Below are 27666 nucleotides of genomic sequence, written 5' to 3'. Positions count from 1 at the left end.
GGCGCCGTCTTGCCGTCTACTGGCTCTAATATGTTTGTGTGTTGCTGTATTATTTTGCTTTCTGTGCAGAGATTCCTCTGCCTTGTTGGTATATGATCGACAAGTATTCCTTGACATTGGAGCATTTCGAAGCACACTGACAGAAATTAATCTCGGTGAACAATCGGGAACAAACTCGGGTCTTCCTCCTCCCTTGGCGGCGGTTTCATCTTACCTGTTGCAGTCCCTGGTTGTTATTCCGCGGCTCCCGCAAACGCGGAAAAGGGTAGGTGTCTTGGAGAAACTCAAGATCCTTAAACGATCTACCAGGTCCGTGGCGCCGGTATGGATTTCAGGAACCTTGGGCCCCTACTCCTTGCGTCTATCCAGGCCGGCAAAGACACAACTATTAGCCTGGCTCCCCTGAATGCTAGATCGCTAGCAAACAAGACATTCATTCTGAATGACTTCTTCACCTCTCGTGAATTGGATTTTATGTTTCTGACGGAGAGTCAGATCGGTGAGTCTATCCAGTTGAACTGCTCTGAGTTGAACTCTGAACTGCTCCCCCCGGATTGTGTGTATTTCAGCTCCCCCCGACCCACCGGCCGAGGTGGAGGGGTAGCATCCGTTCTCAAGTCCAGCTTTCAATGTCAAGTGTCACCGTTGTTCTCCTTCTCCAGCTTTCAGCTGCAGACTTTCGTTTTAAACTGTAATCCACCCATCATGGGCGCGGTAGTCTACCGTCCGCCTCGGTTCAATAAGGATTTTATAAAGGACTACACGGATTTTATGGCAGGACTGACGGTGAACTATGACCGATGTTTAATTGTTGGGGACTTCAATATTCACGTCTGCTGCGAATCACGTCTCACGAGACCTTCAGAACCTCATTGACTCTTTTAATATTATTTAGTCTGTATCTGACCCAACACATGAAAAGGGACACACACTGGACCTCGTATTGTCATTTGGTCTGCAGGTAAATGTCACTGAGATTGTTGACACAGACATTTCTGACCAGTTTGCTATTTTATTTAACATTACACTGCCACATTCCCTGGTTAAATTGACTGCAGTCACGCCATCTGCGCTTCGGCGAGGCACGGTCGCGCTATCTACATTTGAAAATCGAGTGTCCGTCTACATCGCATCGGACGGTAAAGCGTTTGAGCGGTTTTATGGTGCATTCAAATGCATCCCGTAAACTCGGAAGTCTATATTTTTCTTCTTATTTTCATTTGTTGAAATACATATATCAGTCATTACTTTGTTGTTATTTTAGTACATTCTATTTAATGATTAAAACTAAATGATAGAACAAAATTATTGAAGCATATTCAGAACCCAACTCATTTCTGCATAGTCAGATTTGAAACCTAATTAAGAAGAGAATCTTATTGATTTCCACATACTCTACAGCTACCACTGTGGTGATTTTCAATTTATTTCACTGCATCATTTTCTGATAATGTGATGTTGAATTCATATCCAATGAATGATGTATATGGGCAGATTTAAAAAATAATAATAATAAAAAAAATGAAAACAAATTGTTTTCTACAAACTCCACCAGATTCTTGTTCTACATGTCCCCAGCTACCACTGTGGTGATTTTCAACTTAATTCACCGCATAATTTTCAAATAATCGGATGATGAAATCATACCCAATGAATGATGTATATGGGCAGATTAAAAAATAAATAAATAAATAAAAACAAATTGTTGTCTGCAAACTCCACCAGATTCTTGTTCTACATGTCCCCAGCTACCACTGTGGTGATTTTCAACTTCATTCACTGCATCATTTTCAAATAAACTTGTGTTGAAATCGTGCTCTGTGAATGATGTATATGGGCAGATTAAAAAAATAATTTAAAAAACTAAACAAATTGTTTTCTGCAAACTCCACCAGATTCTTGTTCTACATGTCCCCAGCTACCACTGTGGTGATTTTCAACTTATTTCACTGCATCATTTTCTGATAATATGATATTGTATTTATACCCAATGAATGATGTATATGGGCAGATTAAAAAAATTTATAAAAAAAAAAATAAATAAAATCGTTGAAAATCACCACAGTGGTAGCCGAGGACATGTAGAACAAGAATCTGGTGGAGTTTGCAGAAAACAATTTGTTTAGTTTTTTAAATTATTTTTTTAATCCGCCCATATACATCATTCATTGGATATGAATTCATCATCAGATTATTTGAAAATGATGCAGTGAAATAAATTGAAAATCACCACAGTGGTAGCTGAGGACATGTAGAACAAGAATCTGGTGGAGTTTGCAGAAAACAATCTGTTTTTATTTATTTATTTATTTATTTTTTAATCTGCCCATATACATCATTCATTGGGTATGATTTCATCATCAGATTATTTGAAAATGATGCAGTGAATTAAGTTGAAAATCACCACAGTGGTAGCTGTAGAGTATGTGGAAATCAATAAGATTCTCTTCTTAATTAGGTTTCAAATTTGACTATGCAGAAATGAGTTGGATTCTGAATATGCTTCAATAATTTTGTTCTATCATTCAGTTTTAATCATTAAATAGAATGTAGTAAAATAACAACAACGTAATGACTGATATATGTATTTCAACAAATGAAAATAAGAAGAAAAATAGAGACTTCCGAGTTTACGGGATGCATTTGAATGCACCATAAAACCGCTCAAACGCTTTACCGTCCGATGCGATGTAGACGGGCACTCGATTTTCAAATGTAGATAGCGCGACCGTGCCTCGCCGAAGCGCAGATGGCGTGACTGCAGTTTAAAACGTGCGCCACAGAGCACCGCGTGCGCACAATTAACCCTTCAACTGCCTGTGAATTCTCTGCAGCTTTTTGTGACTCTGTACTGCAGGATTACGATTGTAATCTCACTCTTAATTTGTTTTTGGATATGTTTAATAGTACCTGCACTGATATATTAGAGTCAGTGGCTCCCTTCAGGTGCAAACGGTCTAAGCGAGTAGGAGAGCCTTGGTTTAATAACACCACTCGCACTTCAAGACGCTTATGCAGTCAAAAAGCTGTCAAATCTTCTAAAAGTCAGTATCCAATCTTGTGTCAGCTAACAGCCATAAAACTCAGTTTCTCTTCAGTACTTTGAATAACCTTTTGAACCCCGGGGATCGCAGTGCTATTATTCCTTCACCCAAACTGTGTGATGATTTCCTGAAAATTTTTGTCTGTCTGCATCAGATCCTGCTGTCCCTCCTATATGCCCTGCTGTCTTTGAGAATTTTGAGCAAGTCTCCCTCCCATTTTTAACTGATATTATACAGCACCTCAGACCTTCCTATTGTCCTCTTGACAGCATCCCACCCCATCTTTTTAAGGAAGTTTTCCATATCATCCGGCTGTGTTCCAGCTGCTTTAACACATGCTGTGGTCCAGACCCTCATCAAAAAGCATAACCTTGACCAAACAGTTTTATGAAACTTTATTGAAATAGTATTTAAGAGAACTTCCAGTCTGGGTTCAAGTCACGCCATAGCACAGAAACAGCGCTTCTAAAAAGTTTTAATGACCTTATTTTGACAGCTGACTCTGGTAACTCTGCTGTCCTGGTCCTTCTAGATCTGAAAGCTGCTTTTGATACAGTGGATCATAAAATTGAACACCTATGTGGCCATTAGGGGCACTGTTTTGAAGTGGTTTCAGTCCTACCTCTCAGACAGGAGCTTCTCTGTTCAGCTGGGCCAGTATCCTTTTCGGCCACTTCCCCTCCAAGTTGTGGAGTGCCCCAAGGTTCTGTTTTGGGCCCCCTCCTCTTATCGATATATATGTTGCCTTTGGGATCCGTATTTAGAAAGTACATCTCTTGTTTTCCCTGTGTCCACGTGGGTTTTCTCTGGGTAATCCAGTTTCCTCCCACCTCCAAAGACATGCTCGTTAGGCTCATTGGTGACTCTAACTATGAGTGCGCCTGTGATACGCTGGCGAGCTGTCCAGGGTGAACTGCGCTTCTTGTCCGATGCCAGCTGGGATAGGCTCCAGCAACCCCACGACCCTAATAAGGATTAAGCGGTATGGAAGATGAGATCTTTATCTGCCACAGGTGGTCCAGGTGCCAAGAATTATGGTTGTTCTTTTCTGTGGTGTCTGTTGGTGGATTACACGTAAATGGGTGAAAAGTTTTAAATCCTTGTTCGTTGGCACGGGAATGTGCTTAACAGCTTGTTTTATGGTTTCAGAAATCTGCAAAGGAAACAACAGCAGTCCTGTCCATTATGTACTGTCCGACGAAGTGACCCCTCCTGGTGGGTCAGGGGAGAAATAAAATGTTCTCCTACAGAGGACCACATCATCCGCAAAAAGCAGGGACGAGATCCTCAGATCACTGGGACGAAAACTGCATTGTTCCTCCTTGATCAGAGGTTCAGCTATCGATCAGACCCTCTTTTCCAGCACCCTGGCATAGACTTTCCCTGGGAGGCTGAGGAGTGTGATCCCCCTATAATTGAAGCACACCCTCTGGTCCCCTTTCTTAAAGATGAGAACCACCACCCTGATCTGCCAATCCAGAGGCACTGGCCCCATTGTCCCTGCAGTGTTGCAGAGGGGTGTCAACCAAGGCAGCCCCACAACATCCAGAGCCTTGAGATACTCAAAGTATTCCTTCCACCGCCAGTCAGTAGCTCCTCGTTGCTGTCTTCCACCCCTGAGGCACCGGACGGTTTGCCAGAACCTCTTTAGAGCCAACCGATAGCCTTCTTCCATAGCCTCACCAAACTCCTCCCATGCCCTCAGTGACTACCCTGCTAGTTTCCATAAATGAGGATCAGACCGTCAAGGCCCCCGCAGCCCAATCCACACTGCACCGGACTCTTCCTGGACCTCATGCGAGTGGTGGGCCCACAGGGAGGTGAGTCCATGTAACCCGTTCAAGCTGGGCCCGGCCAGGCCTCACAGACAAAGGCCCGACCACCAGGCGATTGCCCACGAGCCCCAAAGCCAGGTACACTGACTCTCGCTTGAATTTATAATTTAGGGTCTTATGAACCGTACTTTGTCTAACCCTTCACCTAGGACCAATCTGAGGAGCATCACTCCATCACTGATTTTTATTATAGCCCAGATGTGTTAACTTTACTGTTGTTGTTTTGATAATTTTGACTTTAATTTCTCATTATTGCTGTTTAAATTATGATTAATGACTTATTTGTGTGTATTTTCATGCAACAGAATTAATTGAAATGTGACCCATAACTTGTAAAAGAATTCTATTTGTTTTTAAAAAATGAAAGACACTAACCTCTAAATCATAACTGTATTTAATATATTATATTTTAGTTGGGACAAATGGCTCAAACCAGGAGCGAGGCCACGGTGGGAGTGCCTCACTAGCACCTCAGATAGCCATTCACCTAGCTCAGTAGCCTGAGCTAACTCGGTAGCACGGAGTTTGGTGAGCAGGTTTCAACGTTCAGGCTGCTTTAGCTCCGTCCCAACACAACCCGCATATCCATATTTGAAGTATCTGAGTGTGGGCGGAGTAAAGCTCATCCAATATGGTGGTTGCAGGCTTCACCCACTTTGGGCTTCATTTTGAGATTCAGAATCCAACGGTTGATGTCACAATAGGTTTGTCTATAGTATATACAGTCAATGGGTGGCATCTCTGTGTTCACACTGATAGAGGGGAGGGGAAGGGATACACACATGCAACGCAGAGAGCACAGTAGTACATGAACAGTAGATAGGGATAGAAATGAAAGAAAACAGTAAAGTCTGGACACATTTTAATGTACTTGATGGTACAAAGGTAGAGCGTACACTGTGTCAGTCAAAATGTCATGCTCCACTAATAACTTGCACAGGCACATGCAAACTGTCCATATTTGTTTTTGTATTTTATTATGTGATAATATGTTTTTTGTAGGAGGTACAGCGGTGTGGTGGTTAGCACTGATGCCTCACAGTAAGAGTCAACACATGTGACTATATCCTCCTGTCTCCTGTGGGTACTAAAAGGTATATTCTGGAAGCTTTCATTGCTACGCGCTAAGGAAAAGAAGAAAAGGAAATTTTCTGACACAAAGTTTGATTTGCCATGTTACCCAGCAATATTTGGGGCACTACAAAGCATGCTGTAATGCTGTAATGCTGTTTTTGCAAACCATTATACTTCTATCAGTCTTGTATTCTGTACCATGAAAATCAATTCAAGGGTACTGGCTAGTTACTGACTCCCAAACGTTCCAGCATGGAAGTTTTATGTCAACACTGTTACTGTCATTTTCAACACTCTTACTGTCATTTTCACAAAATAAATCTGTTCTAGGTGAACTTTCTCTGGGAAGATGATGGATGCCTCTTCACTTGTGCTATACATGGGTGTTTCAATGTGATTCTTTGAACTTAAAAGTAACAAACGCAGCATACAATGCAGAACAAATAAAGTAAAAGCCATCAGTGTTGCTGCTCCGCTCCACCTGATGTATTTTTGGCTGCGGCTGTGTCCCAGTTGTGTGCGGCTCCTTGGTGTTGGGAGGCAGGTGAAGGGTGTCTGGTGACAAAATGCCTGGTGTGTAGCCTATTTTCCAGGTTCTGACCTTCTCTGAATACACTGCTGTGAGCATAACGAAGATGAATTGGAGCACAGAGGCTGTCCACTGTTAGAAAAACAAAAAAAGAACAAGAGTAAAACATGGAGTTTGTCTCATTTTCTCTTTCAATTTGCTTGTTACTCTGCCTTCCTTTTGCCATTTCATTCTTCCCTGTTTCCTCTCTGCACAGTAATAGAGTATTTGAGGTCAGTTCTAGGTTCACAGGAAGGGTTTGAACCAACAGTAGAAGAAGATTGTCTGTCTTAACCTGCATGACATGGAAACACAACAAAATAGAATTAATAATTTACAGTTAACACTAAACAAGTGAAAGATTCAGATTTCAACCTCTACAGCTCCAAATGCGAAGATGCTTTTGCTCCTCCGGGTCATTGAGTGTTAGAAATTACTCCCTTACACATGTCATTGTCCTCCAGGGAGAAGGACAACATTTTGGTGATGGACACAAATGACACAAGTCTGAAGTAGTCGCAGTCAAGACTGCTATGGAGCGCATTTGATTTAGAAATCGAGGAAAGCTAGTCTCAAACTGTCAGCACAAAAAATATGTTTTCTACCATCTCTTTGTAGATGACACTCATTTGCTGGTGGATGTTATGGACTCTGGTTACCCAAGGTAACTCTCTTGCTTTGGGGCTCCTTCACATGTAGGTAAATCTCATTGTGCAAGCTTCCACAAGTCGTACGAAACCAGTTTTATGAGGTTACCAAAGAGAAATGCAGGAAACCTCTTCAAGAAATTATTCCGTGCCTTTTGGATAAAAAAAACTGAATGTTTTCACTAGTGTACCTAATGAACTGGCAAGTGTATATTCATACATAAAGTTGGAATAAAATATATTTTTTTTACCTCTTATGAAATAATTGTGACAATGTGACCTACTCTTGTCTTGTGCAGAACTTCTCAAAATGTTACTGATAAAGAAAGGTGGCTGAAAACAAAACTATTCCAACTTCATGGGCAACAGTGCATAACACATACCTTCACTTAATTAAGTGCTTAATGCAGAAATCCCCCTGGTATCATGCATCAATTAGTACAATCCACACCAGTTTGGCTTTTTTTTTCCAGCTGTACTTTTTTTTTTTTTTTTTTTTTTCCCAATTGGCCTTGATCTGCTAAAGGCTTTTTCATGTTAAAAGGGGATTTTACTTGCAATGGTCACATTAATCTGGGCTATGAGGATATTAGACTGATCTGGCGTATGATGACTTTCTAATATTGTGTTATTTGTCATTTTGCTGCCAAAACTGCCATGACCTGTTGAGGCATGGACTCCACTCGACCTCTGAAGGTGTGCTGTGGTATCTGGCACCAAGATGTTAGCAGCTGATCAGATTGGACTGGGCTTCAGCCAAGTCTGATCTTTACTAGTTATTTATTTTCCCTGCAGAGTCCAGCAAGCTCAACTTACCCGGGTTACTCCAACTTATCCAGCTGAAACTATCCACAACAATGGCAATCTGTATAAGCGGTATCACGACACTGGTTATCAACAGGGTAACTTAACCCAGGTTTGTCTTGTTGTGAATCATTGAACGCAATTGGGTCTTCATTGAAAGGGCATATGATTCTTTCCCGAACAGCTCATTCGGCTGGTGGGTGGAGCCTTTTATCGGATTCAGATAAATCCTGAAAGTTATCCTGACCCAAAGCAGGTTTGCAGTTCAAAGTAAGTTACCATGGAAACGTACCTCAATAAGAATGAATAAAGCTTTGTGATACCAAAAACCCAGGGTTACTCCTGAAGTTATCTCTCTAAGTCAGTAATCCTGATTTGTGATACAGGCTTCAGGTGGTGCAGGATGTAGTGCAGAGCCACGTTGACTGCATCATCCACGGATCTCTTTGCCCTATAGGCAAACTGCAGAACGGTCTAACGGTCAGTGATGGTCTTCAGGTGGGCCAACATCAGTCACTCAAAGGACTTCATGACCACAGACATCAGGGCGACTGGTCTGTAGTCATTTAATCCTGTGACAGGGGCCTTTTTGGGGTCCGGGATGATGGTGGAGCATCTGATGCAGGAGGGGACCTCACAGAACTACAGGGAGCTGTTGAAGATCTGAGTGAAGACGGGAGCCAGCTGGTCAGCACAGGCTTTCAGGCAGGACGGAGACACTTCATCGGGTCCTGGAGCCTTCCTGATCCTGAGGATGCAAGTCCTGTTCATAGATCCTCAGTGCAGGCACGGGGCCAGACAGGGGGTGGGGATCGGGGTGCAGGTATATCCAGGAAGGGGCAGAGCTGACTCTTCTTCCTTCAGAGACTCAGATTCTTCAACGTGTGTAGTGAAATGCTACTGTTATTCAACCAGTCGGTGGTTGCCAGTGCTATACTAGTTAAGGAGGCTGGGTTTCTGATTGGCAGGAAGCTGGACTCACTACGGACTATTGTTTAGAGGCGCACGTGCAACACAGTGCAGTCCATTCTGGACAACATCTTCATGACATCCTGGAGGGGCAGAGAAGCAGCAACAGTGAGAGGCTTCTCTCACTACGCTGCAGGACTGAGAGGTTCAGGAGGTCCTTTGTCCCCACAGCCATCAGACTGTACAATGCCACTGTCTAAATGCTTAAATCCTCACTTACTCACTCACACTTGTAAATTGATCAACTGTACATAGTTTTACATGTTAATACGTGTTAGTACAGTCTTATACATATTTCCAGTCTTTCTTCTTCTTTTGCACTGTTGATTCTGTGATCTTGTTGGTGTGTTATGTTCTGTTGATGTTTGTGTATATGTGTGCACAAGCTACTGGACACTCTAAATTCCCCCAGGGGATGAATAAAGTATTTTTTTCTATTCCATTCAGTCATTAAGTAGTTCACAGTAGCAAATCATACATAGGCACTATAACTGACAAAAACGGGCATGCCAAAATAATAGAAACACGTATAGATGCCAACTATTGTGATAAACCTTTACATGGGTAACATGTGGTCAGATGTGGAGATTTGTATTTTTTGGAATTGTCTGTTACGTTTCTCTTTGCAGTTTGCCAACAGAAACAATAACGCTGACACCAGTGAAAATGTCTGTAGTGATGGTCCTCTTAATCATTATTTTAAGAGCAAAAATTACAAATTAAAGTCATCTCATCTGCCATACCGCTTAATCCTCACTAGGGTTGCGGTGGGTTGCTGGAGCCTATCCCATAGGGCTAGGTCCAACGGTCCTGATTATGTTGGGCCAATCACATCGCTGCATCGCTGGACACGAATCACGTGGCCAGACACCTGCAGTTCTGACTCTGTAAGTACAGAACAAGTGCCAACCTCCGTGGCTGAGCAATGAAGCCCATGCGGAAGTGCAAAAAATTGCAGTTCGTCGAGTGGCCGCTTGAGGCTGGCTGCAAAAGGGAGGAAATCCTCTTAACGCTAACCACCGAGCCGCTTTAATCTCATTAATCATTAACCTCTAAATCATAACTGCATTCAATATATTACATATTATATTTTAGTCAGGACAAATGGCATCTAACCAGGAGCGAGGCCACCGTGATAGCCAGCTGTTAGCACCTTGGATAGCGATTAGCCTAGCCCAGCTCGGTTGCATGAGCTAACCCGGTAGCGCCAAGTTGGATGGGCGGGTTTCAATGTTCGGGCTGCTTTAGCTCCACCCCAACACGACCCCCATATCCATACTGTATTTGGAGAATTCAAGTGTGGGCGGAGTAAAGATCATCCAACATGGCGATTGCAGGGTCCTCCCACTTCGGGCTTCATTTTCAGAATCCTTCAGATTCAGAATCCAACAGGTGACGTCACGATGGGTTTGTCCATAGTATATACAGTCAATGGTACAGAATAGAACCCTCTGCGACTTATCGGGAGCACTTTGGTTATTTACACAAGGCTGTGTTAATTTGTGGATGTTAATTGTATTGTGTTTATTGTGTATGTATGTGTGCACGTCGTCTTTCTTGATTTATTTCTTCTTTTTCTGACTGAGAGATAAAGCAAGAGCAACAGTGAAAAAGTCTCAAGACAGCACGGAGACATCTTCATTACAGGTAGGCTGGTTAGCTTATGTAGTGATGGCACTCACGTCTTTTAAGTCAAGACAGAGACCTGTTGGCAGAGACACTTGGCCACTGCAAGACTTTCCCTTCTGGAATAAATCAGCACTGTAGAAACTACTTAAATCACAGTATTTAATTGGTATTTATTTTTACTACACTCCATACTGTAAAAACTACTGTAATTACAGGATTGGTTTTTATTTTATTTTACAGCAATTACACTAATACAGTATATCTACTGTAAAACATATTTGCTATAATTTGCTGGATAATTGTTGCCAGTAATTTAATGTAATGGTGTATGTTATGGTAACTATTTTACAGTGCAGCTTTCGAACTGCCTGCTTTGAACTGCACAACATGGAGCTACCCTCCTCCGATTTATGACCTTTATGACCGGCAACTTAATTTCAAATTGTACTTAGTGATGCTGTAGAGCTATCAACAAAATAATTTATTTGTGTGCACACATGTCTTTACCTACAAAGAGTGTCCTCGCAGGAGGTATGGACAAAAATGAAGACTGAGAGGTATCCATGGGTGATATAAATGTGATTGTGTGTGCATGTCTGGTTTCCGTACATTCCATTTCCTCCATCCGCAGTGTCCAAATAAACTGTCAACCCTGAAATGGCTGATAAAGTGTGTGTGTGTGTGTGTGTTTGTGTGTGTGTGTGTGTGTGTGTGTGTGTGTGTGTGTGTGTGTCACAATATTTGTCCTTTGTTATTGGAGCTCTGAGGCCACAGTCTTCTATAAACACCCAGCTGTGAATTATTCAACAAATAAACACATCTAGGATGTTACACATACAGACATACACATCCTGTCTGTGCTCAAGCAACACACATGCACACAAATATTCAGTCACAATACACCTTTGTGCGTAAAGATGGATAAATGCTTTCTGATTCAACATAAACACACACATATACCTGTGCAGAGATAACTGGTGTCTCAGTCCAACCACAAAAACACAGGAATACACACTTCTACACAAAATATATAGTAAGAGTATATGTGGATTTCATTGTTGAAAAGGGGAAAAGCTGACGGATTGAATTTACTTTAGACACACACACTGAGGCCATTTCATTTTGTTTTGACTTAAGCAGATTTGGCTGTTGGTCAGTTCAGTGTAAATTGAAAAAAAATGCTGCTACATTGAATGATTTGCTGACACCTAGAGGTTGAATGAAGTATTACAGCCTCTAAAATGATAATCCAGTTATATCAGCTGAACATTACAGTCATGAAAGGGGACTGCTATTAGGACACATTCATTTTCACTAGTGTACCTAATGTTTTTGGCAACTGTGTGTTTCATCAGTTACCCCACTCCAAACTAATAGAACTTCATAACAGCATAACATTTTCATATTAAATCATGAATAGTGTAGGTATTAACATTTTTCAATGCTGGTCAATGTGTCATTTTTAAAAAAATAAAAAATTAAATCTTTTTTTAAATATATATCAATAAATTATAATTTCCTAGCAAAGTCCTGGAGTATGGATACTGTGTTTAGTTTCCTTTCCCTCATGTGAAAATTCATTAATTGGTTAATGGTTAATCAATTAACCCCTGGTAGGGGCGATTTACTGATAAAAATGGTTGGCATTAGAGATAAAATTCATAGCATCCTTCCAGCTGTCAAAGATCAGTGGTATTATAAACCTCTGTAGGACCTAATCCAGGCATGTTAAACTCAGTTTGGCTCTGGGGCCGGATCCAGACTTTCTGTTCTCAGGTGGGCCGGATCAGTAAAAGAATGTCAACTCCAAATATTTAGCTTAGTTTTTCAGTACTATGCTTTATCATTCAGCCTACATTTGTAGCCTACCCTACATATTATAATCACGGATGACATGGGATCTTTTTTAAGCACAACACATTTATTCAAAAACAATGGGAAAAAAATTATTTTTCATGTTTGGCCGTGAATGTGTTCACAACTGGTTTATTTTAACAGTTGAGTGAATGCAGTTTTACACCTGAACCAACTCACCACACTAAACAAACTCAAGTGGGAGCTATAAAAAAATATATATATTGGCCTTAATTGTCATACTGCTTTGAAATAAATGAAAAAAGAAATACAAAATAAAATAAAATAAATAAAAAAGTTGTAGCAGTGCATGGGCAATAGGATTAGACTACATCAGATCAAACTACTAGGCTGGGCCTACTGAAGTTGAGAATATACTGCACAATATTAATTTAATATGACATACTTGTCTTTATGATGAGTCTCATAGTGGCGCCGAATATTAAACTCTTTGAACACTGCAACTTGCTGATTACATACCAAGCACACTGGTTTTGCATTCAGTTCTGTGAATAAATACTTCTCGGTCCATTTCTTCTGGAAAACTCTGCACTCCGTGTCCACTCTTCTTTTTTTTTGACAGTGCCATTTTGGGAAGGGTGTGTTGACCGATAACTTGTTTAGTAGTGGTGAATGGTGAAGCAAGATTGCCGGTTTATTTTTACTTGGACACATCACGTTGCGAATGTTTATTTCCTGTAACTAACTCGTGTCAGTGCCGCATGCTTGACGTGAGCGCTTTTACACATTTACTGCCCTCTAGCGGCCGGAGGGAGCATTTGGTTTGTATTTATTTTAAAAAATCACAACTTTTAATAGAAATTAGCGAGAGACTCGCTTCTTTTTTTGACATACTCAGAAATTTATGCCGGACCGGATTAAATGACCCAACGGGCCGGGTTCGGCCCGCGGGCCGTATGTTTGACATGCCTGATCTAAACCATCTAAACCAAAGGCCTAGCCCCATCATATCTGAAAGACCTCATAGTACCATATTGTCCCAACAGATGACTACGATCTCAAAGTGCAGGTCTACTTGTGGTTCCTAGAGTTTCTAAAAGTAGGATGGGAGGTATAGCCTTCAGTTATCAGGCTGAATGGAACCAGCTCCCAGTTTGGGTTCGGGAGGCAGACACAGTCTCTACGGTTAAGGTCAGACTTAAGACTTTCTGACAAAGCTTATAGTTAGAGCTGGACTTAACCATCCCTTAGTTATGCTGCTATAGGCCTAGGCTGCAGGGGGACGATGCACTGAGGACATGTTCTCTCCTCTTTCTTCTCTGGCTCCTGTCCTCTAATATCTTATCATTTTATTTTCTATCTTTTATAATTTACTAACCACTGTGTCTTACTCTCTCCCCTCCGCTCCCCTCCACTCCCCTCCCCCTCCATCTTCTTGTGAGGGTCTCTGGTCTGGAGTGCTGAATATCTGACCTGTGGAGTTCTAAACTACATCTGCTGCTGTGGCCTCATCAACCAGCCGAGTCGTCATGGTCTGGAGTGCTGTGTATCAGACTTGTGGAGCTCCATTAACTATATCTGCCCCAGTCGTCATGGCCTCCTCCAGTTGTCCACTCCTACCAAGATGAACAATTCACCAACCTGCCCATGATTCCTGTTATACTCACAAACTGTCACATAAGATCATCAGCTATGTGTAATATTATTAGATTCCATGTGTTTCCTTCAGCTTGATGTATCTATGACAGAAGTTTGTTTATCTTGTTTCTCCTGCTCTTCTTTTCTCTCTATTTTCTCTGTTTCTACCCGGCTGGCCTTCGGCAGATGGGTCCCTCCATATGAGCTGGGTTCTGGTCAAGGCTTCTTCCTGTTAAAAGGGAGTTTTTCCTGCCACCGTTGCCCTCAGGCTTGCTCTGGAGGTTGCAGGCTGGTTATCCTTGGTTGCAGGCTTTGTAAAGCATCTTGAGAAAATTTGTATTGTTATTTTATATAAATAAAATTGAATTGAATTGAATTTCTTAATGTGTAATCTATTTTTGGTTGAAGCAAACTTGTCACTTTCAATTGAGTTAAAACACAAAGATATTTGATTAGCCGAACAACTGTCAGAGACCAACAGCAGCAACATAATAGCATAATTAGAAATACACAGGAAGAGCTGAAATTTATCAGTTAAAAACACTGGGCTCATTCATTAGCGTACCTTTGAATAGCAGTTACTGCCAGCATAAAAGACTATTTGGCCTTCTAATTGCAATAAATACTTTCTGTATAAAATGATGCATCTGTTGGACATCAGACACAAAAACTTACTTTACAGTTATTGTATGAGGCAAACCAGGGGCTACGTCAAATACGCCAAGGCTCTTGAACCACTAAGCTACATCTGCTGCCGTGGCCTCATCAACCAGCCCAGTCTTTGTGGTCTGGAGTGCTGTGTATCAGACCTGTGGAGCTCCATAAACTGTATCTGCCCCAGTCATCATGGCCTCCTCCAGTTGTCCACTCCTACCTAGATGAACAATTCACCAACCTGCCCATGATTCCTGTTATACTCACAAACTGTCACAGATCATCAGCTATGTGTTATATTACTAGACCCTACATGTTTCCTTCCACTTGATTTATGTATCTGTGACAGAAGTTTGTTTATCTTGTTTCTCCTGCTCTTCTTTTCTCTCTATCTTGCCACCGTCGCCCTCAGGCTTGCTCTGGAGGTTGCAGGCTGGTTTTTGTGAAGCGTCTTGAGACAATTTGTATTGTTATTGGCGCTATATAAATAAAACTGAATTGAATTGAATTGAATTGAATTGAATTGAATTGAATTGAATTGAATTGAATTGAATTGAATTGAATTGAATTGAACTAATCACCCATAAGGGAGCAATCACAATCCATATAACAACACACACAGCAACTTCAACACACGTGTGGCAGGTAGGGTCAAAGCAAACAGCAGCTAATGACCCTTCAATTAGTCTTTTTTTTTATTATTATTGGATTCAATTGCTCAGCACATTTTCGCCAGGTGTCAACTTCAGATTAAATATTCAGTTACACTAATAATAATACATCTTATTTAAGATGCGTTTTTCAAGTCACCAAAGGACACTTTACAGAAAGGAACAGAAAAATAGAACAATAGATAGAAGCATAAACAGACACATAAAAAAACAGCATTCAAACATCCAAACACAGTAAACACACAATAAACAACATTCAAGCACTGACAAACAGACAAAGTAGAGCATTTAAAAAAAATTGCATAAGAATTAAATACAAAATTGGTAATGCAGAAGGGAAAAGTAAAGTGTTGTTAGAGTAAAGTGTGAGTGAGTAAGGAATTCTAAACACATGGGTTACGAAGAGTTCCAGTGCTTGGGAGGTGAGTCTAGTATATTTACCTGCAACAGAAACACAACTGTCACACTTTACAAACCAGAAGAAGAGCGTGTATTTAAGTTTGATAAACACAGGGTAAGTTCAACTTACCCGGGTTACTCTAACTTATCCAGGTAAACCTATCCACAGCAATGACAATCTGTATAAGCGGTATCATGACGCTGGTTGTCAACTTGGTAACTTAACCCAGGTTTGTCTTGTTGTGAATCGGTGAACACACCCGTATAAGGGCAGGTTCCGATGCAGCAGACCAATCACAGTCATGAGCGCTGATCCACTAGCAAAAAGGAGCAAAGACTGATTCTACTCAAATATGAAGAAAAAAAGTGAATTTCACTCAAAATCTCGAAGAGTCAAACCCCGCGGCTGCATCGAAGAGATGCCAAATGGCATGGTAAAGGATTGCACATTACATAAATGCGCAAATTACACATCAATGGCTCAATTAAAAAAAAAAAAAAAACATGAATCCCAATCAGATAAAAACCAAGCACAAAACATCATTTTATCTGGGGAGTTGGATTTCTTAATTCTGTAATGTTACGGGGTTACAATGAAGCTGGAAGCTGATGCCCCAATTACATCATATCAATACATCAAGTTACCTGAAAGTTACCCTGACCTGAAGCAGGTTCGCAGGTTCGCTAAGTCCTCCTACTTTTCCTTAAAACATAAGAACCTGTATTCAGATTCTGATTATTTTTAGTTACTTTTGGGTTACTTCAGTCTGAAATACACAAATAAAGACATGTCATCAGTCTAGAGTATGTGTATTTGAAAAACAAAATAGAAACAAAGTATGCCAAGAGTACCCATCCACTAACATGGTAGAGTTTATGACCTACACGGCAGCCAGTCACCAGGGGGAGCTCTACTTGCTGCAGAAAATTAGTGACATCTGATCTGCTCCACAGGCCCTTTCTTCTCATTTCCATTAGCTTATTATTTTTTTTTTTTTTTTAGCAATGAAATACATTTTATTCATTTATTTAAAATATATTTTGTTCAATAATGTTGTATGGTATATTTCTTCTATTTTATATTTGAATATTGCTGGGTTTTCCAAAAATGTGAACAGAAAACTAAATCAACAGAAATACCCAATGTTTGGCAATGACAGCCAAAACAATTGAGGATTTTCAAAAAAGAACTCATGGTTTAACATTTTTAACAGTATTTTTTTCTCAGTATTTTAATTAGTTTCCACTGTCATGAAAAGAACTGGTGAAGCTAGTCTGAAATTATGCCTCCATCTGTTGGCTGAAGATCTACATTACACCCATGTTGTAGAAAGTACAATTGCAAATATGATCCCAGAGAACAATGTTAATGAAGGTGCTGTTAGACTGCCGCAGAAGTTTTTACTGACCAGGAATGATGGCAACATGTTTTCAGACCTGTGTTTATTGATGCAAGGATGTGTCTGCTCATGGTTTCAAAAAGCTAATATAACACAGCCAGCATTTTTAATTAGAAATAAAAATCTCGTAAAAACACACACACACTTGAGAAAATGAAAGAAATCATATGAAACGTGATCTTCATCTCAGGAAGCCAACAAGCTTCAAGAAGCTTGTTGGCACACACACACACACACAATAAATCGCAGTAAATGTACAGCACAAGGAAATAGAAACAACACAATTATCAAATAATCAATACTTCAAAAAAAATACTTAATGTTGCATTTAGTCATTGAAGGGAACTTATGCTGGAACTTATGCAAAAACAAAACAAAACAAAAAAAAAACAGATGTGAAAACAGTCCATTCTGTACACTGTAGCAAGTATTTACAGATTTTTCTTTTCTTCATATGTAATTTCAACATGTTATTTTTCTTGCAATTCTCTTTCTATTAAAACAAGCTTCTGACTTTCTTCAAAAAAAATCTTAGAAATTAGTTATTAAAATTTAGATGTTTTTCTTAAAATTATTTTTTCAAATTCTTCTTACTTTTTCTCAATTCTTTTTGGTCCTTTTTATTTTGGTATGACTGAAATGGTCGAAGTAAAGAATTCTTCAGTTGCTTTTTCGACAGTTGCTTTTTCTCTGCCGATATTAAAAACATAAAAAAAAAAAAAAATTTTTAAGAGATACAATATGAACGCCAATCCACTGCCATATTCATCTGTGAACAAAAGAAAATCAATTGTACTGTTACTCACACAGCTTTACACCCTAAAGGTTTGTGTACTACCATTGCCATTTAATGATGTTTCTTATGCAATTGTATCAATATGTGATCACATATATTCGTCACAAGGTCCCAATCATATAAACATGATAAATACAACAAATGATCACATCTGAGAACATGAAGCAGTCCAATGTTAACTGGCAAAATAATAATAAAGGAGGTCTGAACTAGACCATAAATGACATGGACATTGAATCACTTATAAATATTTCAAAAGTCTGTCTCCATTACAAAAATAACATGGGGTAAATATGAAATAAAGTTTAAGAAACCGGTTCTAAATCTTGAGGTCATCTCTGATTACTTATACTTATACGTATACATGTTCGAAACAATAAAACCTGAAAAAATGGCAGCTGTAACAACATTTAGCAAAGTAAATGACTTAAATTTGACATGCTGAAGACAGACCAATTACTAGGACAAATTGTAAAAAATTGTCCAAGCATCACAGCTCTGTCTTCTGCCCAGAAATAGGCTCATGAGGCTGGATCTCCTCATCTGACGACACCCCTGTATCCATCTTCTCCATGTGAGATTTATTCTTTTTCTTCTTTTTCAGCTTCTTCTCTTTCCTCTTCTTGGTTGCCTTCTCTCCCTCCAAGCTGCCATCTCCCTCTTCAATCTTGCCCTTACCCTTCTTTTCCACCTTTTTCTTTTTTTTTTTGTTATGGTCTTCTGCAATGGCTGCATGGTCTCCCTTCTTATTTGGAGACCAGTCTTCATTCAGGCAGGCTGGTTGGAGACATAAGTGGGGAAAAAAGCAACAATATGAAATGAAAAATCTTAGAGAAAACACGAGCTACCAAAGCTGTGATAAAAATTAAAATAAAAGATAATAGAAAAGGCTGTAAGCACGTATTACCTGTGTCCTGTCCTTTGAGAACGTGTCTCTCGCATAAATAAGTGGTCAGGTCCTCTTCCTGACTTCCTTTATACCAGTCCTCAATTACTTCTTCATACTGCTCTACCAATACATCACACTGAAACACATATCAACGCAGTGAGTATTAAATGGGAGAATAATTCAGTTTTCTTTTGACAATCTAGTGTTTTCTGAAACTGATGTGGGTTTTATTGTGCATTCAGGCCATTCTGACCTTAAATTAACATCCCTGGGTAATCTGAATGTAAGTGTTAATGGCATTGAAATGTGTCTCCACATGTATTCCCAGCTGTCACTGTATGTAAATAAACACGGACATAATTTGGAGCGCAGTAGAATATTATTACAGCTGCTGTTTCACAGCATGTCTACTTGCTGCTGATTCCGAACTATTGACAGCTGTATATTGTGTGCGAGTCATGACTTGGGGACAAGATACATATTTTGGAAAAAGCAGTTAAGTCTCATACTGAAATCTCACATGTTGAGTTATTTATTTATCTCTGCCTTAACATATGTTATTTTGGAGACATAGTTAAGGACATAACTGAACCCTGAAAACATATAAATACACTGCACTCATTCGGTTTAAACACCTGTTTTTTAAGGTCAGCAACTTCTGCTGAAGTCTCATTCCACAGCTCGTAGGGAATATCCATCACCACGTTCACTCCTTTGTTCACCAAACCATGGAGTGTGGAGAAGGTCTCTGACATGCCCTGCACACAGACACAGAGGCACAACAGAGTTGGACACAAAGTCTCTTGTTAAATAACCCGCAAAGGTGGGTCAGAATCAAACTTCAGGGTATCCACATTTAATTAAAAAAAAAACTCAAGCCCAACTCAAAGACCTTAAGAGCCTTTAAGATCTTTAAGTTGGGGTTATAGCTCATTGACACTAACTAAGTCTGCACAATATTTTAATCTCAAGGCTGGTTAATGTATCTGCACCACTCAGAATTTTCCACATTTCTGCTTAAGAATGACTTCTGCTGTTTGCCCTGGCAGTAGACAAAAAGAACACAATCAAACTAATTGTACTCAAATGTCCATATCTGTGAGAGGCAAAAGTAAGTGGACCAGTTTTTTTCAGGATCTGATGTGAAATTCCTTTTGCAGCAGTCAACTTAATGTTTGCAGTAACTGCTGATCAGTCATCTACAGCAGTTTGGAGGAATTTTAGGTAATTTTAGGCTGATCCCACTATAGGCTGACTTGAAGGGGCAGAACATGACTGTGTGATGATTTGGTGGGTGACGATAAGGCTGACTGTGGCTCAGTAGGCAGAGTGATTAGCGGTTCCATCCCTGGAATGTGGTACATGCAGAAGTGTCCTTGAGCAAGACACTGAACCCCCAGTTGCTCCCACATTGAAAAAACGAACTTTGAGGTCTAGTAATATATATCAAGAAAACGGTCATACTATCTACATTACACTAATATTAACCTTCAGTGACCATTTATTACACAAACAAAAAATATATATATATATATATTCACAATTTAATTAAATTAACTGCAAGATAAGAGTACGATTTCTCATACATTTTCTAGTAATATTTACTCATTTCATAGTCCTTGCGCATAAACCTAAAATTATTAAATACATTTTACTTGAAAATGCAGCCTGCTTGAAATCTGCGCATGCTCATTGAACAGCTTTGCGAGGTTGCTGAGTTGCGCGTACTCTTGGGACCAGTTACCGTTACTGGCGACAGAGATGTCCCCTGCTCCTCCAAATCACCGTCATCTGCACCTGCATTGAATGCTGTTTGAATTTTCAGCCAAAAATTTCTTCACTGTGCCAAGAGGTGAGTTTAAGATAAGTCCATTCATGTTTTCTGTGGTAAGACGGTTATATTAATTGTTTTATTTTATTCTATTTGACTTTTTCGCTTGGACAATTGGCGCCAGTCACTTGTCAACTGTAGGATTAAGTACGGATATTAATGTATTAGTGTCTTGAGAAATTATGTTATGTCAATAATTACTTGTGATATTGTTTGTAGACTTGAAATGGCGTACAAAACTCTGGAGTTTGCTTCGTTTTGTGTATCACTTCAGTAAAAAGTTGGCAAAATGACAACAAGCATTAGCAGCAGCAATGAGTCGGATTGGGTAACAAGTTGGTCTGAGTCTGGGCATATAGGTGAGTCTGTGTGGGAGTACGGGCCTGGTCTAATTCCCCTCTTGTCCACTTGCAGGTCGAGAGACAAGAGCTTCTGAATGAAATGAAGCTGAGGTAAGCACTGGCAGATATAAAAATGTTAATTTCTCCATTGGGAACTACCCATTTGTTTTCAGAATACATCAATTGAGTACTGCTGGGGTGAATCACATTAACAATAATCTTGAGATGTTCTGCTCTTAATGTAACACATTGCCCTATACGTAGAGTAAACTTATATGGCCAATCCTGGCACACATTAGCTTCAATGGCATCTGTGCTCCCATTTACCACACATTGTTCTTGCTCCCTGAAAATCATGGCACATACTGCTATGTACTCACCCAACAGTGCATTGTATTTGAAAAATGCTTAAGTATTGACACAATATTAATCTATCCACAGAACCTAAGCACTGAAGCAAGACGTAAAGCTATTATCAGTGCTCTCATACGGTACCTCGGCGAGAAGGAGGAGGACCTTTTTGAAGATTGCTGGGTAAAGCACCGCAAGTACGTTAACAGGCACAAGTACTTTTAGTGAACGCAACCAGTGTGCAGACAGATGCCACCTAACTGGCATGTCATTCATCAGTGACGCTATAAGTCTGGCGCTATCTAATGGTCGTGGCAACCCATCCCACTAGCACTCTGATTTTTCATGCATCCGCAGCACAACTGACCATATGATGCTGATTTATTTGAAAATAGTTCTGATTCCATTAGGCTTGCTTTGTGCCATCTTGATGGTCTATCTAGATATTCATTGTGCCCTGATGATGAAAGAGTAGTAACTTCAAATGATTAAAACCATTTATTGTTTGTTTTCTTTTCTTGTTAATTGTATGCAGCAGGACAACCGCAGTGATGTCACTGTACGTGTCATCAAGGTCCTGGTCATCCATGGTGCTAATCAGAATCAGTCAACCTTTATTTGTCCCACAAATTTGGGAAATTACAGGAAAAAAAGATGCAGAGTGACATCAGGAGAGGGGAGGAGAAAAAGCAACCCCCAAACTATGCTCCTGTGGGGAGTACAGTGTGGAACATAAAAAAAACACCTCAGCAACACAAGCACATAATAAGTACACTTTGTAACATGAAAACTCAGGAGTTGCATCGGGCAGTGGGTGAGCTACTCTGTTTAATGGAGAGGACGGAGATGGAGATGCTGTCTGGATGTCGCAACACTGCCAATGCGTGAATGCTGCTTATGGGACTATGGGACCCTCAATCTTGCGTACCCAACAACACTGAGCTATACATTTGAGGTATTTCAGAAACTTTTCCTTGAACTGGATGGGATCAAGCTCTCCCCAAAAGTGCACACTCTGAAGGTTATGTTGCTATCTTGAATAGTGCTAATAAACACACATACCCACCCGTTCATCTGTTCCCTTTTTGTCCTTCTCTTTTTGACACTTGTTGGTCGGAAGATGGTCTTGAAAAGAAAATGTATTGTTGAATCAATGCATTATGGTTTTACTCCAAAGTGGTTGTTTAAATGTTGCAGTGGTACTTGTTGTAATGTTGTCTTTCTGAAATGTATTGAGGCTAGGGATGTCACGATTACTCAATTTCACAATTAATCACGGTATTAAGCGCTATAATTAATGGATCATAACTTTCCTGAATACCGTCAGAAAAAAGTATTTCGGAACCATAGTTAAGGGCAACTCAAACGGAACGAAAACAGAGTCACGCAACATCCACGTGTTTCCAGCGGCGGGTTGCCAATCCTAAATTCTAGCCGCCGCCCCTTCAAATGTCTCTGGTACTCGCAACTACTAAGATAAACAACAGATAACTATCTTGCTCAGTATTAGGAGATAATAAAACCTACCAAAAACCTAATAAAGGTTGGGGTTTGTTAAATAAAAAAGCAATCCTTAAATGCATGTAAGATTTACTTAGTATTAGGATGAGAGTAACTTGATTACTACAACTAAATAGAACTAAATCCAAATATGTAATGGAGTAGGAGTTACTTAATATCTTCAAAAATGTTAGGTTTAGTGGCAAGTATATTTTACTTGATACTGGTGGGTGAATTATACTTGATATTACAGCAGTAAAATTTACTTAGTGTGAGTGCAAATAGTTACAAAGGTTTTATTAAGTTAATCTTACAACTTATTTTTTCAGTGCAGTGCGTGGCACTGGTGTGTGAGAATGTGTGTACATTGTGAAGGTTTAGCTGTGGACACGTGTGTTTTTTTGTTTTTGTTTTTTAAGGGGGTACCAGCCAGCTCTCTCTGTCTCTCTCCAGGCACATTTTTTTTTTTTATACAACCCTATACATTTGTTTCCCCTCCACTTGCACATACACAAAGGCAATACATCCACTTCATGCAATATCTTTCTCCCAAGTAAATTAGATAAGGACCACAGCATAAAAGTTTTTTTTTCAGGAAGGTTCTCTATTATTTTCTTTTCTTTTTTTTTTTTTTTTTTACCACAAATAAAAAAAGCGTTCCAACACAAAACTCAGTTCATTGTCCATGAGATGGAAAAAAATGTTCCCTATGAAAAATAACTCTTCACGAGTGAAAAAAGGTCACACAACACAAAAAAACAAACAAAAAACAAAACAAATAATAAAAAGAGCAGAGTAAATTAAAAATGAAGAAAACGGCTCATACCTGTAAACCCGCTTGAGTCAAGTCAGTCAGTCTTGTCAATGTCCTGAAGAAAGTACGGGAGGAATAGAAAGGGATGACAGACGGAGACATTTGCAGGTCCGGGTTCACAATCTGTCCTGTAGCGGTAAGTGAGGATTGAAAACGGCTCACTGTTACTATTAATGAGTGAATCAGCGCCCCAAGAGTATGGACCATTTCGAAGGCGAGGACAGGCTGGGTATGGGTAGATGTGTCTGTAGGTGCGTTTACATACACGAGAAAAAAATCATTATTGTCTTAATTGGACTATAACAGGAGTTCTCATTATCCGATTAAGACAGATAACGCGATTGGAATTCGATATTCTCCGGCATGTATACGGTGAATCTGAGTTTCCAATCGGATAATGCGTGTGCACATGCTCCACAAACACTGTGCTGGCGTCTGACCCCGGAACAAAAACATCCAAGAAAGCCGGTCACAGAAATAGAAAAAGGTAAACAGAACCGGTAGAAGAACCATCTTAGGGATAGCGCACATCTTATCTGCACCAGAAGTAGCGCACACATTACTTATGAGATGAAAAAATGTCCGTCTGTTTGTTGTTTGAAATGCAGGTCTGACGCATGAACGACTCTTGTTTATTATATGACGTAATAGGTCAACTGGAAAACGGGCCGTATTAACGTGGTATTAGGAGGAGGACATGTTTGCATGAGTTATGCGATTTTCTCCGTTGCATGTAAACTACAAGGACAAGGACTGAAGTCAGAAAGTTGAATTTTGAGCATAGCTCGATTAAGCTCTGCATGTAAACGCACTGAGTGACTTCAATGAAAAAACACCAGCATCACGCCTTCATGAAAACTCGGAAGTTCTAAGAAATTTCAGACTTCCGATATCATAGCATTCACATTACGCCTGTGAAGAGCTTTGAGTACCAATAGGTAGAAAAGCGCTATATAAAAACAAGATGACTTACCATTCACCATTACCAGTAAACAACAGTTTTAATTACCGAGCTAACAGACGAATGCTAACATGAGAAAACCTGACTGCAGACGTTACTAATATAACGTAATGGAATAACCTCCTGGTCAAACTCCGCTTCCCAAAAGGTATACAGTATGCTGCCTCCACAACCCAGTTAAGGTAAAAAAAAAAAAAAAAAAATCAACAAAAATAAGGGGTGCATTTAAGTCGTGTTTCATCCAGTCAGAACTTTTTGATGACTCCTGAACGTCACTCACTCCGGGCTGCCACACAAATATTCACTGTGGTCACACGAGGAAAGGCAGCTTTTTGATATGTCGTTTTTCTTGTTCATGATTACAAATAATTTTAGAAGTATTTGTTCAAAATAAGTATTTGCAAAAACATGTTGTTTGTGCCTTTCCAAATACCATATTCGGGTTCAGCTCACCCCTTCAACAAATAGATCTCATATTGAGGTGATCCTTTTTCTGACCCAAACACTAAAAGCTCCAACTATTATTGTAGGTGTAAAGGAGATTTTTCTATGGGAGCAAAGATGGAAACTATAGTTTGTTAAAAAAGAATCTCCTAAATTGTGACTAGACTTCAAAAGAATGTTTTCGATCGGGATTAGGTTATATTTGAATATAGGTTCAGAAATTAGAATCAGAAAGGAGAATATTTGAACAAAGAAGGGCACGTAGGGAGGTGGGAGCTGTGTCCTGGGATGGAGGTTCCTTCCAGTGTAAAACAATCCACTGATGTTTTGAGTAATTTTTATGAAGAAATCTATGAAGAGTGAAAAAACTTTCAAGCGATACTGTGCCATTTCGTAACTTAATGAATTGAAATGACGTACATTTTTAGGGCTGTCAACAAGAGCGCTGAAAGACACTTAAACTCTTTAAAGAGAAACTGCAGCTAAGAACTGGACAGACTGACCTTAGCGAAGCGGTTACTACCAGTCCTCTCCTTGTGCAGATTGTACGTCAGCAGCCTCTGACACACATTCTCCACAACTTCAATGAATCTGAGGTCTCTGAGGAGAGGAGACAGAAGTGTGTTAATAATGGACCTTTCAAATATGGACAATGTGACATCCTCAAAGCTCAAAGCTGGTTCTGGAGGACTGCAAGCTGAGCAGCATGTTATTTATCTGAGTCGCCCGCTCCTTCCTGCTTCAGCTGTTAAGTGGACAGATTGGTGCGTGAGGGTCAAAATTTTCCTCCTGGATCTTGCCAGACTGTTACAACACTTCTCCGAGACCTGAATTTGGTAGACATTCACTACAAACTGACCTCTGTTATCTGTTAGCCGTTCACTTCCCTGTTCTATAATAATCACTGAAGCTGACCAAGTTCCTGTGCCCTGGTGCCTCCCCAAGAGAGGAAGAAAGAATAATCCAAGCGTGCAGCTTGCATTCACACAGTCTGAAATGAAATTGAACAACTGTGTGTATTGTTTTACTGAGACATTAACAAAAAGTCACCTTAAACTGAGGAGACCTAGACCTTCACGCTGTTGTAAGCATTAATACTTGTGAGTCAGCATCAATCTGTAATTGCACTGCTAAAATACTGGTGGGCTGTGGAGCAGATCTGTACTAGAACCATAAATCTAGTCTCATACTCACGACTTGACATATTTGATTGGCGGCATCCCCTTGCTGTCTATGAAGCGGTAGTTCCTGTCAATGACCTCCTTGGTCTTTCCCGTCTCATCAAACGCTGACTTCATCTCAATGCTGACAAACTTACAGACTGAAGAAAGACATTATTAATATATATTATAGTTATTTGTTACATAATATTTTAGTTACTTTGCAACTATCCATATTTGGCTGACTTCATGTGAGGATTGTAGCTGCTCATAAACATCACAAATTCTCTTGCTGTTATCAATTTTTTTTCTACCAGAAGAGCTTGAACACTAAAATGTCCTTTTGAATTATTCTTTTATTGTTCTTTTTATAGTTCTTTAATAAATAATGTCTTTTATTTATCCATCTTTAGCAGTCATATTTTTGTATTAACTACGATGTTTATTACTTTTGACTTACTATAAATAATCTGCATCTAAATGACTTTAACTTCTGATTAATCTGCAGACAATTTACTATCTTAATTATTTAGTTTTTAAAATTACAGAAACTAAAAATCTAATCAAAACAACAGTCTTACATATATTTTTTATAATAATATCAGATTTTTATTTTTTATTTATTCAAAAAAAAAAACAACAAAAAAAAAAAAACCAGCAACTCCTCATTAATGGCACGTCCAAACTGGAAAGTGATACTATATAAGTAGCTGCATCGATTTCATTCAGGAACCACAAAACTCAATGGAAACAAGATTATCCTGTAACCGAAGTTAGCCTTAGGCCTGTTGTCACTCCAGAGAGTGAAACTACATTTAAATGTGTTCATTCCTCACTTTGCCGTGGAACCTACGATGGTCTTTGGACCTCATATTGACTATTATGCGCTGTTATATGGCACCTTTACCTTCACATTTGTTGGGAAGATGAACCCATTCATCATCCCCTCCATTCTTAGACGCTCCAGCCGACAGAATTACCAACAAAAACGACAAAGGCGCCGTCAAAATCATTCCGACTGCCGTGTTTGACACCTTATCTTGATGGAAGAGTCGTTTTGGAATTCTACAAAGGCCGTTATTTTGGCCTTTTCACATTGTTCTCTGGACTATCACAGCTACTAAGGCTGAAAGCACCCACTTCCGTAATGGGGCCGTGTTTCAGCCCAATCAGAGATGACGAAGTGGCAGCCGCTGGACCAATGCGAGTCATAGTAAAAGGAGTTAGAAAATAGTAAGAGGTATCACTCTGCGCAGTTTTACAAAACAGGAAATTGTCTTCGGACGAGAGGCGGGGTACAGTCTGCATAGGTCGCTAGTCCATCTCAGGGCAAACACAGAGACAAACAACCATTCACACTCACATTTTAAGATCAATTTAGGATCACCAATTAACCCAACGAGGATGCCTTCGGAGGTGGGAGGAAACCAGA

General features: G+C 39.8%; 1 protein-coding gene and 1 long non-coding RNA gene across 2 annotated transcripts; one reads left to right on the top strand and one right to left on the bottom strand.

Moving 5' to 3' along the window:
* Positions 1–353: 353 nt before the first annotated feature.
* On the top strand, positions 354–9420 carry LOC125005859. Its single transcript, XR_007112495.1, has 3 exons — positions 354–961; positions 4194–8242; positions 8359–9420. It is a non-coding gene; the product is annotated as an uncharacterized LOC125005859 (long non-coding RNA).
* A 7753-nt stretch (positions 9421–17173) lies between these two features.
* cnpy3 (canopy FGF signaling regulator 3) lies at positions 17174–27403 on the bottom strand. The gene is made up of 6 exons (XM_047606284.1): positions 27142–27403; positions 26269–26395; positions 25578–25674; positions 19468–19590; positions 18851–18968; positions 17174–18720 (listed from the first exon to the last, which is right to left on the bottom strand). The coding sequence occupies exons 1-6, from the start codon at positions 27245–27247 to the stop codon at positions 18434–18436; spliced, it is 858 nt and encodes a 285-aa protein (XP_047462240.1). The 5' UTR covers positions 27248–27403; the 3' UTR covers positions 17174–18433.
* Between the last annotated feature and the right edge of the window lie 263 nt (positions 27404–27666).

The sequence above is a fragment of the Mugil cephalus genome, chromosome 1 (assembly GCF_022458985.1).
Source record: "Mugil cephalus isolate CIBA_MC_2020 chromosome 1, CIBA_Mcephalus_1.1, whole genome shotgun sequence".
Lineage (NCBI taxonomy): Eukaryota > Metazoa > Chordata > Actinopteri > Mugiliformes > Mugilidae > Mugil > Mugil cephalus.
Note: the sequence above shows the minus strand (reverse complement) of the source record. Positions and strands in the feature narration are given on the sequence as shown.

Excerpts from the sequence above, each read along its gene's own strand:
- cnpy3 (XM_047606284.1), bottom strand. The coding sequence starts at position 27,247 with ATGATTTTGACGGCGCCTTTGTCGTTTTTGTTGGTAATTCTGTCGGCT. Across the intron at positions 25,675-26,268 it reads CCAATCAAATATGTCAAGTC|AGACCTCAGATTCATTGAAG; the intron begins GTGAGTATGAGA and ends TCCTCTCCTCAG. Across the intron at positions 18,969-19,467 it reads TTGCTGACCTTAAAAAACAG|TGTGATGTATTGGTAGAGCA; the intron begins GTGTTTAAACCG and ends TATGTGTTTCAG.